The 15136-nt window shown below is 35.7% G+C and overlaps 1 protein-coding gene across 1 annotated transcript in view; it reads right to left on the bottom strand.

Annotated features, from left to right (window-relative positions):
- Positions 1–15136, bottom strand: part of ap3b1a (adaptor related protein complex 3 subunit beta 1a) — a 344324-nt gene that overhangs the window by 37636 nt on the left and 291552 nt on the right. Inside the window, exon 26 of the mRNA XM_039758392.1 lies at positions 11196–11334. Within this exon, the coding sequence (XP_039614326.1) occupies positions 11196–11334 (139 nt within the window). The remainder of the gene's footprint in view (positions 1–11195; positions 11335–15136) is intronic.

The following is a 15136-nucleotide window of genomic DNA, read 5'->3' as shown; positions in this document are numbered from 1 at the left end:
GATGATCCAGACACCAGGAAGGAGAAGGCAGCTCGAGCTGGGGCTCCCGGAAGTAGGCACAGGCTGAGGTGCTCTAGGAGCTGGTTCGCCCCACTGACTAGAGTGGGGTGAGCGGGACGTAAGCCCTCCCAGTGGATCCGAGGAGCGACTGTGTGAGCGTGAAGGAAGACGGGAGGTGTGCCAACCTCGGACAGTCTGGCTGTGCAGTGTGGCGGCAGTCAAGTCGGGGGTCAGCAGAAAGGTGTTTGTGCTACAGAGGCTCCACCGGCAACACCTGAGATGGGTGAGCCAGGGAGATAGAAGGTGGTGGGCTGTGATCAGGTGAAGAGAGACTGCATTTTAACCTCTATTTTAACGGAATTATTTATTGATTTTATCCCCACGTTTCTCTGATTTTATGGATTTTTTGTTTTTTAAGAACATTGCTCTGTGGACACTCTTGGTTTTACTTTTGTTTTGGATTGGTTTTTATTATAATAAAAGCACATGAGCACTTTTCACCATCCCCTGGCTCCATCTGATATTGTTCCTCATCTGTCAGCTCATCTCGGTCATAACTATTGATGGTGTTGGTTCAGCAGACTCCCATGTGGGAAGAGGGAGTCTGTAGGGGACCGGCATTGTCATAGACCAGCCAACAAGCTAGAGGATTAATTGCTTGATTGTTTACACCCATTTTCATTACCCTTATTGCACTGTTAGCAATCATACAGTCTCCAAGCAATTAGGGGTCTAATACTTATTCAACAGCAGATTTCACTGATATGTTCTTTATCATTGCAGCATAACTTGATTTAGTGAAAATTTATTGTACAAGAGGCCCTCATTTATATATAACAGTATGAAACTAAAGATGCATTTTCAAAGAAAAATATCACTGTAGAGGGATGAGAAAAGCCAAGCAAAATGACACCTTTTATTGGTTAACTTGAAGCTTGTCCTAGTGTGTGTATTTATAAACACAGGGAACCCCAGTTTCTGTATTACATCTTGCCTGAAGAAGGGGCCTGAGTTGCCTCGAAAGCTTACATGTTGTAATCTTTTTAGTTAGCCAGTAAAAGGTGTCATTTTGCTTGGCTCTTCTCTACATTCATAATGGCTAACAGGGTACAACACCCTAGTACTACTGTAGAGTGATGTAATTAATAAATAAGGATTCAGCATTTTCCCCTATGGTAACCAACACATTTTTTTAAGAGGAACAAAAAAGGTTATATGAAAATCACTGAGTCAAATACATTTAAAATTTTGCCCAAGACTCTTCAAGTTCTCAACTGTAATCAGTGAGCAGCACTGAAACTGCAACAGCATGAATTAAACCACAGTGTTTCAATTCAATTTATTCAATTTTCGTTTCCCAGGAGGGAAATTTGGTTACACAGTGAGGACACAAAGTAACATTAAAACATTAGACATTAAAAGCATGTCAAATAAACACAGCAAAAAAACTTTCTACAAATAAAATACTTTAAAACAGTAAATCTTATACACATGCTATAAAATCAGATTCCACATATTCCACATACAAATTAAACCATCTTTAAAACTTGCATCTTGTATCCGTAATTCATTCCACTGTACAAACTCCTGCATCAGCAGCATATATTTTGAAACACTTCTTAACATTTGAGATGCAATAGATTGTAAATCCACAGCTTCTAACTGGCAAAAGTAAAATGTTTCAATGGTACTAGAATATCTGACAATAATGCTAACCTGAACAGTCAACCACCTGTGAAATCTTGATTGCATTCTTAACTTTAGATACAAGAACTATGACTTTCAACTTTAAATGGTAAGGGTATTCAAGAGAAGGTTCAAGTCAAAATAATCAATTCATTCCTTTTCTGAATTCTTTAAATTTTAAAACAGGGACAGAGTCAGCTTCAGCAGCACTGGGTGCAATTCAGGAATTTACCCTGAACATGGTGCACACGGAACACAGGGCAAATTCAGCAAGAGAAGTTAAAAAAAAATGAACAGACAGATGTAAGGCTTTTGTTCTGGTTCATATTATATGTACACTTACATATCATGTAGCTCATTACTGAGTATAGGGCGCATACATGTTTTCTCTCTATAATGTTCCCATTTACAGATATCATTCAATAACAAACTACCATTTTTCACTTGGTAATGACATAATTATATTATCAATAAATCCAAATTAAATTTATTCAGTAATCTTACTAATTAACTATTGTATTGACTGTGAATAAAGTAAAATTACTTACCATGCTTACAACTATATAATATATTCAACCATTTTCATTTACATGTTAATGTGTTGCAGGAATATGCAAAGGTTTATCTCTTAAGAAACGTTCTCATGAACAAATCACATTCTAAGATCAAAGCAAAAAAGTTTTCATCTTCCTCGTTTATGAATAAATTGAACAGGTTTAATATAAATTTGATTGCCCCCCCCCCAAACAATCCTTTGCTTTCTGCTTTATGAAGGCATGGCATCCCAAGCAACTATAATAATGCATTTCTTGGAGAACAAAATTGTAATTTGCAGATGATATTTTATTTTCACCAGTGTTTTAAGCCTGGCTTAAGCGGCTGCATTTTTGTCATCTTTCTGTTATTCACTAAATAATATTGCTATCTAATGATCGTGTTTTTTATTTTCTTTGTATGTTATGTTTTTAATATTGTTTTGTTCGCTAAATGTGTAGTATGTATGTAATATGTTTATTTATGGATTCACATCTTTTATTATGTACCCTTTCCACTTTATACTGAGTTCCAAGGGGTGGGGCCACCATTACAATTTAGCTAGAGGACCACCCTCTGCCTTTACATTCCAGATTCTCCAGATCAGCATTTATTTTAGTTTTATTGATCTTGTGCTATAGTTTTGTCCTATGTGAATTTGGGATATGGACAATTTTTGTTTGTTCAGCATTCCTTTTGGGCTTAGTGTTTTCTTTTTTTTTTGCATTTGCTTTATTTTTGAAAATATTCTTTTTTGTAATATTTTTTTATGGTTTCTTCTCCACCTTTTCCACATTTCATAGAAATTGTAAATAACTATTTTGAGTCTGGGCTTCCCTTTTTTGTGTCTTCTGGTTCAGGGAAAGGCCCATTTTGGAGAATAGTGCTTAGAATAGCCTGCTGCTAGATTCAGAAGGCAATGGCTCATTTTCGCATTTTAAGTTGGAAGCCTACAAGTAGGAAAACCTGAAGGCTACAATCAAGTCTTTTTTTCTGATATACAATTCTCGACTTTGATTTTTTCTGCTAAAAGTTTTCCCTATTTTTAGGAATCGGCTAAATAATTGTTCAAGTTGATCAGGAGTGTTATTACACTTTGACTCATTCTCCAAAAAAAAGAAAATCTCAGTCACACATTTAAACATTATTCAAAAAACAGTAATTCTTTGCTTTGCACCAATATCTTGAATAGCATTTGCCATACATTCTTGTGCTGCACATGTAAAGGTCACAATGCCCAGCAACACATCACATCAGTGAAACAACAGTGCCCATGGTTTCAACTATGAAAAAATTCCAGTGCTCAAAGAAAAACCTGAACACCAAATGGTGATGCACATATGGAACAGGAAAACTGGTAAAAATAAAACAGAAGAAACTAAAATTAATAACATACCAAAACAAAATGAAATCATCAAAAATCAAATACTAATGCATTTGTGACAGCCAGGTAAAGTGCTGTGTGCTCAATATTAAAGAACCTAGCTACTAGCATAAATGTTCTATGTATACTGCAGTTTTCCAAATACAGGAATGGAAGGGCGTTACAGAGCAGCCCCAAAGCCCAGTACTCTTACAGCATATCCCACACAATATCCTGAGATACTGCTGTCCCAAAATGTAAACTCTAAGCATTAGGCGAGTTCACCTTAACTACACATCTGCATATCCTTATGACATAAGAATGTCAAATATAATTCCTCAAAAACCAGAATGGATTATATCCTTCATTTTGTTTTTTTTAAAAATGGTAGCAACTGCCTTAGGGCTCATTTATACCTCACGCTCAGAACGTGTACGCGCCCACATCATGGCGTCCTCTGAGCAGGTCCTCAGAAATTAGCATGACGCGTGCGTGAGCTGCAGTATCTGCACAAAGTCGGGGGGCACAGTGTGCTAAAAGTCAGAACGTGACGTCAGTGTCTCTGTTTACTATCTACATGTGACAGAAAGCCTCTATGCAGATCCTATGGGATGAATGCTTCAATGTGGTGAAGCAAAATGCCGACATACAGATGCATTCGTGGTGCTTTTAGTATTCAAGCATTGCATATTCCCGATCATAATGACATGATACATTTTAAAAGTCTCACATGCTATCTTTTGTGCCGTCTTTTTTTTTTTTTGCAACTTAACAACAGAAACATAATGTATAGCGCTGTATTTAAGCCACTGAGAAAAAAATAAAGGACACGGTGAAAACATGTATTTTGTGATTAAAGTGGAAATTTCGGCTTTAATCTCGAAATGTCTACTTTAACCTCGTAGTTTACTTTATCATTAATGCAGACCATCGTAAACGTCATCCCAGTTTTTAATCGCTACAAGCTTCTTGGACCCGACAGCAGCGGCAAGCAGCAATAGATCGCTACACAGAACACGACATGTATGATATTCCAACTCTCTGCACATTAAGAATCTTTAGATTTGTACTTGATACCACTTTCATGGTGAAATGCATTAAAGTGTGTATGTTACATTTTACATATAATTTCGTTTAAATAATGAATACTGTTAATAATTACACACATGGGGGTGTCACGGTGGTGGAGCGATAGCACTGCTGTCTCGCAGGGAGTTATGTTGCTGGTATTTCCTGCTTGTATTCCACACAGTGCTCCAGTTTCCTTCCAAAGATATGCAGATTTGGGGATTTGGTGCTGCTAAAATGATGCTAGTGTATCCAAGTGCTTGTATTCACCTTGTGATGAGCTCATGCCCAATGCTTGCTGGAATGGACACATCCCTGGATTGATGGATTTAATCAATAAACATAATTTTCAGAGATATTGCAGTAAGGTGTCATCAGAATTTAATGAGTGTTCCAGGCAATTCACAACACAGAGAAGCCGAACATGTTCTCACCATGATAATATCTCGCACTGCCACCTGGTGGATTCCTCCAGATTTACGTAAAGTACGAGCGCAAGTATAAACACTACAACGCTTGCGTAGCAGGAGCGTCCGCTGCAGCATGCGTCGCGTGAAGTATAACTCCGGCCTTAGTCTATCAATACAGTGGTACTGTACCTAGGTTCTATGCAAAACATATATCAATTGAGGAGTTGATACACTTTTATCAACCAAAATACTGAATATTTTAAAAAGTTATTTTGTGTAAAAACTTAGTGTTTATTTCTCTGCAGCATTGAGTGGAACCTTTACATATGGTGCAAACAAGAATTGCGTAATGCTCAGCCAGAGTTCTTTGGATATCATCACCCTCAACAAATGGAAATGGAATGGAGTCAATCCAAAAGTGAAAGTGGTCAGGTTCTGAAATAAATGCTTTTATGCAGGAATGAGTCCAACTGGAACCAACTGGCACTTTTGAACTGGCTGCAAATATTCAGGCTTCCATCCTCCCAGTGAGGTCTCAAGATCCATTTTCCATTGCTAATGTCCAGTCTGTCAAGATCTGTTATGCAGAAGCCTTTCCTAAGACCACCAATATGTTTCCAACTAAACCTGGCCCCTGGTGATTCCATTTGTCTTCTTTAAATTGACTGTTACTGGGCAACACTGACTACTACGCACTTGCTTGTCAAACACTACCCTCAGACTTGGCTTCAGGTAAACAAGAAGATATCAAAACCTTACAATGATTCTTTTCTGTAAGTTTTTTAATGATTATTGTATCAGGACAATACATCTTTAGTCATTCTTGGAATACAAGCTTCTTCACCACACTCTAATTACTGAATAACACATTAAATCAACAGAGAGGAAACAGGGGGAGTTTAATTTAATGACAGAAACAGGCAACCAAACAGTTGGCAAACCATATTAGTTGTAATTAAGAAGGTAGTAAAATACATTTTAAAAAACGTAATGAAAAGCTAAACAAAAAAAAAGAGTCTTCAACTACAGAATGACCGACTCCCTAAATTGAGTAGAACAGGACAGAGAATTTGACACCTGGGGAGGCTACCAAACACATTTTTGATCCTTGTCATGGACATGGTTAGAAGGTCAATCAGTAATGGCCCAAGTTGTCTCTCTGGGTTGTAAGGATCTGACAGCACTGTGATATATTGTCACACTAATCCATTAAGCTCCTTAAAAATATAGGACTTTCAAATCAATTCTGAAAACAACTGGGAGCCAGTGGAGACTAGAAAATGGTGATGTGAGGTCTACCACTTCAGCGGGAGAGGACCTTGATGTAGAATTCAATAACTGGAGACATGATTAAAAATGATCTAATACAACATGAGTAAAGAAACTTGCAGTAATCTAAAAATAGATGCCAACATTACTTTTTTCTATGTATATAATGATGACTGAAAAATAACCAAAACACTTTTTTTTTTTTAAAAACTACACTCATTCATTTTTATTAACATTTCTTTTTCCATTTCAGAGTAATGGACAATCACATTCTTTCTGCATTGTACACAAAGAAGATACTGGCTCTGGCTGGAATGTCATGTCACTTCTTGTCAGACACTTGTGCTCAGAAAACTAATAAATACACCCTAAGACTTATTAGGTAGAGAAAACCTACAGCCATGTTTATATGTACAAGTTCAACAATTAAGGGGATTATAAAAAAGTTTTATTTTAATGTTTTATATACAGTAAATTTGTAATAAACAATGATTAGAATCACTAAGCATGGCAACTTAAATAAGTAAAATCTGAAAGGGCATCCAATATTTATTATACTGTAGAACATTTAGAACACTCTAGATGAGAACAGGCCATTCAGCCCAACAATGCTCACTAGTCCTAACCACTTATTTCTTACTGTCTACCACACTACTTGGTAGCTTATTCCAAGTGTCTATCGTTCTTTGTGTAAAGAAAAACATCCTAATGTTTGTGCGAAATGTACCCTTAACAAGTTTCCAACTGTGTCCCCGTGTCCTTGATGAACTCATTTTAAAATAAAAGTCTCAACTCACTGGACTAATTCCCTTCATAATTTTAAACACTTAAATCATGTCACCTCTTAATCTTCTTTGCTTAAACTGTATAGGGTCAGTTCTTTTAATCTTTTCTCATAATTCAACCCCTGTAGCCCTGGAATCACCCTATTCGCTCTTTTCTGGACCTTTTCTAGCACGATGTCCTTTTTGTAGCCTTTTTGTAGGTGCGTATTGTAAATTCTATATTTAACACAAGTGCTTTTCTTAATTTTTTTAATTTGATCTCTAACAAATCCCTAGTTTCAGAATACTCTTAGGATGTATTCTTGGACAGGATTAGACACTGAGGAAAATGAAGTAATTTATAGAAACTCTGTTCTGAAGTATAATATACCAGAGTTTCATAAATTCTTAGAACTGAAGATGTTATTTAGCTTGAAATGAAGATTCAGATGAAGGCAATACTAATTAAATGACATTAGCTTTCCAAAAATGTGTTTGTTGTTATTCAAACTTTAAAATGTATCATGGACCCTGGTTCATATTATACATATGGTCCTTAAATATTGCAATCCACATGCTAACAGCAAAAAAAAAATCAGTTTTAATAAATGTTGTCTGAAACAAAATGAACAACCAGTTTACTAGAAAGTTATATTTCAGTCTCTCTACTTATACGTATTATGCCTTTTATAATGACAATTCCTAAGCTTATTCAATGCTGTGTTTGATTGCTTCTATAACTTTTGTCACAGGTAAAGCGTTTTAATAAAGTGAATTTCTGGAAAGGCATTCACAAGACATACCTTTGACATTAAAAACAAAAACCTCAGAACCAAGTTTTGCAACTAATGAATTAATAGGAAGGTAATACAAGATTTCACCTTGAAGCCATTCACAGAAATACTCTATATTATTAAATAAGCTGTTTCATCTAAAAAGAACAAAACTGTCATATTAAACAACATTGACAGTATAAGGTAGTTAGTCATCGTTTTGTTAGTTTGTGTGAAATTTCCATTCACATACATGGTCCGAAGTTGTTCATATATTACAGTTTTGTCAGTACAAAATACTACTACTAATACTTACTAGCTCAAGTTCAAATTTACTGTCATGTATGCATGGTGTGATAAGATTGTTTTTCCATAGTGGAGAAGAAAGAAAGTGTCTTGTGCAGGATGGTTGACATTTCTAAAATGCTGTTAGTCATTCTAAGGCAATGTTTCTTAAATACAGAACTTGTTGTCCTGAGCTAAGAAAATGAAATTCCAGAATGTTAGAAATCCAGTAAGGATGGACTCCACTATGTACCTATAAAAGCTGATGAACTAAAGAAATTGGTGAGCCTTGTTGATAATAATCGAGATGTATTGTATTCACTTTACTAGAAACTAAAGCAAGTTTGAACTGGGGCAGATTCAGTTTCACAATATGTCAACAACTTATATATTCAAAAATGAATATATGTTTGCATATTAATATGCAATAATACATTTACAGTATACTACACTATTTTTTTCTTACTTATTGAAAACTGTAAATAAATCTGGCCACAGATATCATTTGGCATGATTGGCAAAATTTGCCAATGCATTTCTCGCAGCAAATTTGATGGCTTTGCCAGCAACATTGCTCAACTATTTATTTCTTGAAAATCTGCTGTGCAGCTGGCTTAGGCAAACATGTTTTTCTCAGCAGTCCATGATGCTTTGCAAAGCCAGCATGACAATCACAGGGCTGTAGCTGCCATGTTGGAATGAGATGTCACTACCTGATTACACTTTCATGAGGTTTGTTATCATTTAAGCATCTCATGACAAATGTAAAAAATTACATCTTTATATTAGGTCATTTTAAATTTGCAAGTAAAATTTCCTGCAGACCACAGTACATTCGATTTTGCTTTTAGCCCACATAAAGAGTGATAATGTAAAACTGTATGGATAAGAAGAATGTTGTCTGGGAACAAAAATAAATGTTCTGGGAAGAAAGACAACATGATAAAGTATAAATCTGAACAATTTAAAAAAGAGAATATGCATGATTTAACAGTTATTGTATTTCCCTCCTTATGTTGTCTATTCAGTAAAATAGTGGCTACATATATGAAAGATTTCATTTCATGAGGATTAATTTCATATAAAAACATGGTACAATAAAACTTTTGATTAATCAGGCAAAAGAGCTCAATATAGTTTGACAATTCAAGTAGTGTTTCTAAAATATTTCATGTGTCTATAGCTATCGTTTGGGAAAATACAGGATAGGATTCAAAAGTAATGAGCCTCATTTTGTTCTGACGCGAACGTACCTCACCACGCGCCCCACTTGCCAGCGATGGCGACGGTGGGTGTTGGCTTCACAACGCAACGGAGCTCCGGAGTGGTAGGATCGGCCTTGATGGGAACCACTGTGCGGTAGTGCGTTACACGGCGGAATGGGAAGTTCGTTAGAGCAACGCTACGCGATCAAGTTCTTCGGAGTGAAGGGGATCATCCACTACGAGTTTGTCCCGCAAGGGCAGACCGTGAATGCTGCTTACTACTTGGAAGTCCTGAAAAGAAGTGTCGCTTGCAAGTGAAGGGACATCAAGGACAGCTGGAAGCTTCACCACGATAACGCCCCCAGCCACACCGCCTTCATCGTGAGCGCCTACCTGGCCTGGGTGAACGTTCCGGTGGTCTCCCAGCCTCCCTACAGTCCGGACGTGTCACCTTCTGACTTCTTCTTGTTTCCGCACTTAAAATCAGCGCTGAAAGGAAAACGCTACGACTCGATCGAGGACTTCCAAGCAAATGTCAAGGCAGCCCTTGCAACCATCCCGGAACAGGCCTACGTGGACGCCTTCGAGTCAAGGAAAAGCCGCCTACAAAAGTGTATTGATGCAGGAGGTGCCAATTTTGAAGACTATTAATTAGTTGTACCAATTTGCTCAATAAATTTGTCTTTTTGAACAAAGGCTCATTACTTTTGAATCCTACCCTGTACTTCCTCAGATTTATATAAAGTAAATTATGTCTTTGTCACAGAGTTGATGTTACAAAACTGGTTCAATGTAACACTTTTACTGTAGCTTGCATGCAGTATTCATTGTCTTGGTGCTACTTGTAGCAAGGCAATATTGTTTAGATCCATAATGCAGATTTTTTGCCAAAAACAAATATCACAACATGCAAAGCTGACCTTACTATAATCATGCTACCACTGTGACAAAATCTAATATTTTAGCTTCATGTATGGAAGACTTAACACATATTTAGTCTAAGACAGGGGCCTTCAACTTCTGATTCTGGAGTGCTACTGTGGCTGCAGGTTTTCATTCTACACCTTTTCATAATTAATGGCAAGTTTTTGGTACTAATTAAGTCTTTTGCCTTTATTTTAATTGACTTGTTTTTTTTAAGATTCAGTCCTCTGAATTGCTTTAAGTTTTCATTAAATGGCTCCCAAACTGAAACGAGATGTGAAGTGAACCAACAGATGATCGGCTAAGTTGGCACCTCAAACTCCAACCATCTTCTTAATTAGAAGCCAATTCTTGTTGTTACTTAAAATCTGTTATTAAATTCCATAGTAATCTTACATTGATCAAATGTTTGTGCTTTCAAATATCTTACAATATAAAGACAACTAATATGACAAACAGTTAAAGACAAAAGCATTTTTGCAAAATTTGCACCAACTGCTTTAGAGTAAGTGAAAGGATTCTGTGATGAACAATTTCACTATTAATTTGGAACTGTCTTAAAATTGCTTTTCTTCTTATTATTTTATTTAATGATGAGACATCATCATCCAAGGAAACTTAAAAATGCAAACAATAACATTTACAGTATGAACAATTAATAAAACAAACTTAATCAGGGTTAGAGAGCCAAAGTGAGTGTAAAGTACAAGTAGTGTAATACTACTGCATAGTTTGCCCTAAGTCTACATGATAAATTAATTTTTGTTATAAATGTAATTTGCTTTTTGTATACTTTATGGAATATGTGAATTATAATTAATAATAATTAAGAATTGATGTCCAATATTTTAGGGATTGAAAAAGTAGTTGCCATTAAAACAAAAATCACATTATAATTAAAGGGAAAAACACACCTGTGTATGTTGTCCTGACCTGAAGGTACCAAGCCAAGGTTGGCCACATTGACAATCTTGTGTACAACAGGTTGCCCAGAAGAATTTTTTGGTTCCAAAGTGATGGAAGTAGTGTTCTCATTCATACCTGTTAACTTGCCTGTGGATAAAATGAATAAAACATAAGCTTATTTATCTATATGGTTCAATAAAAAAATTTAAATCGAGCGTGTAACTGATAATGTTATAAAGACAATTCAAATTCATTCAATGAATTTTGTATTGGCATTCAAGCCTAAATCAGAAACTCACCATATTGTGGACTTGAATACATGAATAAAATAAAAGTCACAGATTAATTTTACTATTTGCTTCAGTAATTTTACATTGTATAAATAGTACACACAGACAAGTAACTAACTAAACTACCAATATTAATTAGACATTTTCCTATAATAACTGTACTCTAGTATTTGCAGACTGTTTTACAAAAATGTTTTAAGTAAATGTTTTGTAGTTAATAATATTTTGAAAAACATTTTTTTTCACTGCTTGTCAAATTAATCACCAACTGTTCACCTCAGCATATGACCTTTCATGTACACTTGACAAAACATATAAAACAAACTACTTCCGAGATTTCTCAAGGTGACCCCAGCTCCAAATTGATTCGCCAATAAACTACAATTTTTCTTTATTTTTATACAAATATCTAACAAGAGGAAAATGTTTATTACATGATGTCCAGCAAACTCAAACATCTTTAAGAGTAAAAGTAAGCTTGCATTGTAATCTTGTAGAAAGATCATAGCTTTCATCCCATTCAATCAGACTTGACACTGTGACATATGTATTGATCTTCATGACTGCAAAATCAAATTTCCTAACGTTATGTTACATTTACAGTTGCATTTATATTATGAGAAATAGGTATCATATATCATTATATTAGAGATTCAGGTATCATATCTCTATTCCTACTACTTAAACCTCTTTTCTTTGCAGTCATACAATCTCAAAGTTCAAAAATGACTCTGTAACAATTCTTTCAGCTATCTTGGAACACCTCCATTTCCCATTAAAGGGCAGAAAGCAATACCTCTTGAGATGTTCATATAGTCATAAGGTGATTTATAGATGATAAACTGTACAGGATAATCAAACCCACTAGTGAAGGTACTCTAGATCTACACATAAAAACCAATGCACTGTACAGCCAATATCAATGAGAAGTTTAAGGCAGAAGCATTGTTTTTAACATGTTTAAAAGTTCTCATTATAAGCAGCTTTCCATCATGTATCTCATTGTTTTTCCCTCAACCAAACCTTTAATGATTAGAGGAGAAGGGGGGAGCCAGTAACACAGATAATTGCAATTAGTGTTAGGACACATTTATTATTTTTCATAAAATTGAACTTCATTCAATTTTTAAGCAAATTATTTTCATAACTCAGCTAAGAGTGAAAAAGCACCTGATAGCTATGAAATTCTAAAATATTAACAGTGTGATTATTTGGAAAACTTAAAAAGTTTATAAACTAAAATTTTATTGAAAATGAAATGGAAGACCTCTTAACTTTAACACTATACTGTATTAAAAACAATATAAGGTAATTTCACTAAAAAGTAGCTAAAGATGTCGTCTTAAAAAAGTTAATAAAAAAGTGTATTAAAATATGAAATCATCTTACTAAAGCTTTTATTTAGTAATCAGTCAGTCAGTCATTTTCCAACCTGCTATATCATACAATATCATTACAGCCATGGATTTTTTTCACATTTTATTAAGCTACTATATCAAGTTTCATGGTTTTAAATCAATAATAATTAATAATTCTTTGTATTTATATAGCGCTTTTCTCACTACTCAAAGCGCTCAGCAATTGCAGGTTAAGGGCCGATTGCCAGTGCAGATCCCTAGTCTCAGAGCCACCACTCTGCCCAAAATGGTAATATCTGTGTATAATATTAGACTGAATAACTCTACAGATCCTGGTTTAAAAAATGATGAAAAAATATAGTGTTCACTTGTTTGTGAAGAACAGTTAAGTAAGCAAACTCTGGTGCAACCAGCCATCTTCCTTATTCACATGACTAGTTAAGTAGAGTCCATTTGTAGGCAAGTTAAGGTGTTTCCCATGAACTCCAGTTATATTCATCTGCCTCTGGGATATCAACTTGTCATCTAGTAAAAATAATTAACAGTTAAGAATAGTGAAACGTGTAAATCAGGATAAATGTTTAAGAAAATTTCCAAGAGACTGAAATCATCCTAAAGCAAAATCAATAATAAAGAAATTAAGAAATTATGACACAATCTGGAATATATGCCTGGCTGGGTGTTCACAAAACTGCAATTCCTGGTGAAAAATCCACCAGTCAAAAATGTCACTCATAGGCCATGATTAATGCTTAATTCTCTTTATATTCACATAAAAATTGAGCTTATCTTCAAATACGTTTTGTAGCAAATGAAAAGAGACCTTGCATTTCTCCCAAAAACCTGACCAATAATTCACATGAACACAATGAAGTAGAGGTGTGATGTCACAAGGGGAGCTCTGGAAACTACCATAGCATGTGAATACAGCATAACATGGGAAAAACTTCACAGAAACCATGGAGGAGACTTGCACCAAAATGAAGAACACTTCTATGGTAGGGTGATAAGGCTAAGCACTATGTTCAGCATAAACATAACACTACACACTATCCTGAAGAGAATATTCTCTACTGTGAAGCACCGTGGCCTGGAAGACTTAAAGAGAAAAAATAAAAAGAATGCAGCAGATTACACATGAATCATTGGGTGCATCTACTGCAGTCTTCAAGAAACTTGGAATAAGATTAATGTTCCTTCCAACATGGTAATAACTAAACAGGCATTGCCACCACTGTAGTGGTGCAAAAACAGCAATCAATACTCTTGAGTGCTACAATCAAATGCCGTACTTAAGTAAAACATTGTAAATCTAGATTACAGTAATCCCTCCTTGATCGCAGGGGTTGCGTTCCAGAACCCCCCGCAATAGGTGAAAATCCGCGAAGTAGAAACCATATGTTTGTATGGTTATTTTTATATATTTTAAGCCCTTATAAACTCTCCCACACTGTTAACATTATTAGAGCCCGCTAGACATGAAATAAAACCCTTTAGTCAAAAGTTTAAACTGTGCTCCATGACAAGACAGAGATGACAGTTCTTTCTCACAATTAAAAGAATGCAAACCTATCTTCTCTTCAAAGGAGCGCCGTCAGGAGCAGAGAATATCCGAGAGAGAGCGTGACAGAAAAGCAAACAATCAAAAAATCAATACATGCTGTTGGGCTTTTAAGTATGCGCACCGCGATAAAGCAGCCGCAAAGAAGGGAGCAATGTGCAGGTAGTCTTTCAGCATTTTTTAGAGTAGCGTCAGTATCTTCTAGGCAAACAGCCTCTGTGCAAAGAGCCCCCCTGCTCACACCACCTCCGTCAGGCGCAGAGAATGTCAGAGAGAGTGAGAGACAGAGAAAAGCAAACAATCAAGCACCGCTCAGGAAGCGTAATACATGCTCTGATTGGGCAGCTTCTAAGCCATCCGCCAATAGTGTCCCTTGTATGAAATCAAACTGAGGAAGCATGTACTTTAAATTAAAAGACCCATTGTCCGCAGAAATCCGCGAACCAGCGAAAAATCCGTGATATATATTTAGATATGCTTACATTTAAAATCCGCGAAGGAGTGAAGCCGCGAAAGTCGAAGCGCAATATAGCGAGGGATCTCTGTATTGACATTTACAAAGCAGCCTCATACTTGTCCTAAAAGATTCATATAAACCATTTCTGTCAAAGGTAATCCTACTAAATAGTGACCAAATATGTGGGAAAGGAATAGATACAAATTCAGTTACTTTAATACATAATTAGGTAATAATGCAGTATAAAGCTTTGTTAGGCTGCATGAGAGCACAATAACTTTGG

Source organism: Polypterus senegalus, chromosome 7 (assembly GCF_016835505.1).
Source record: "Polypterus senegalus isolate Bchr_013 chromosome 7, ASM1683550v1, whole genome shotgun sequence".
NCBI classification, from domain to species: domain Eukaryota; kingdom Metazoa; phylum Chordata; class Cladistia; order Polypteriformes; family Polypteridae; genus Polypterus; species Polypterus senegalus.
This window is presented reverse-complemented; position numbering and strand designations above follow the sequence as displayed.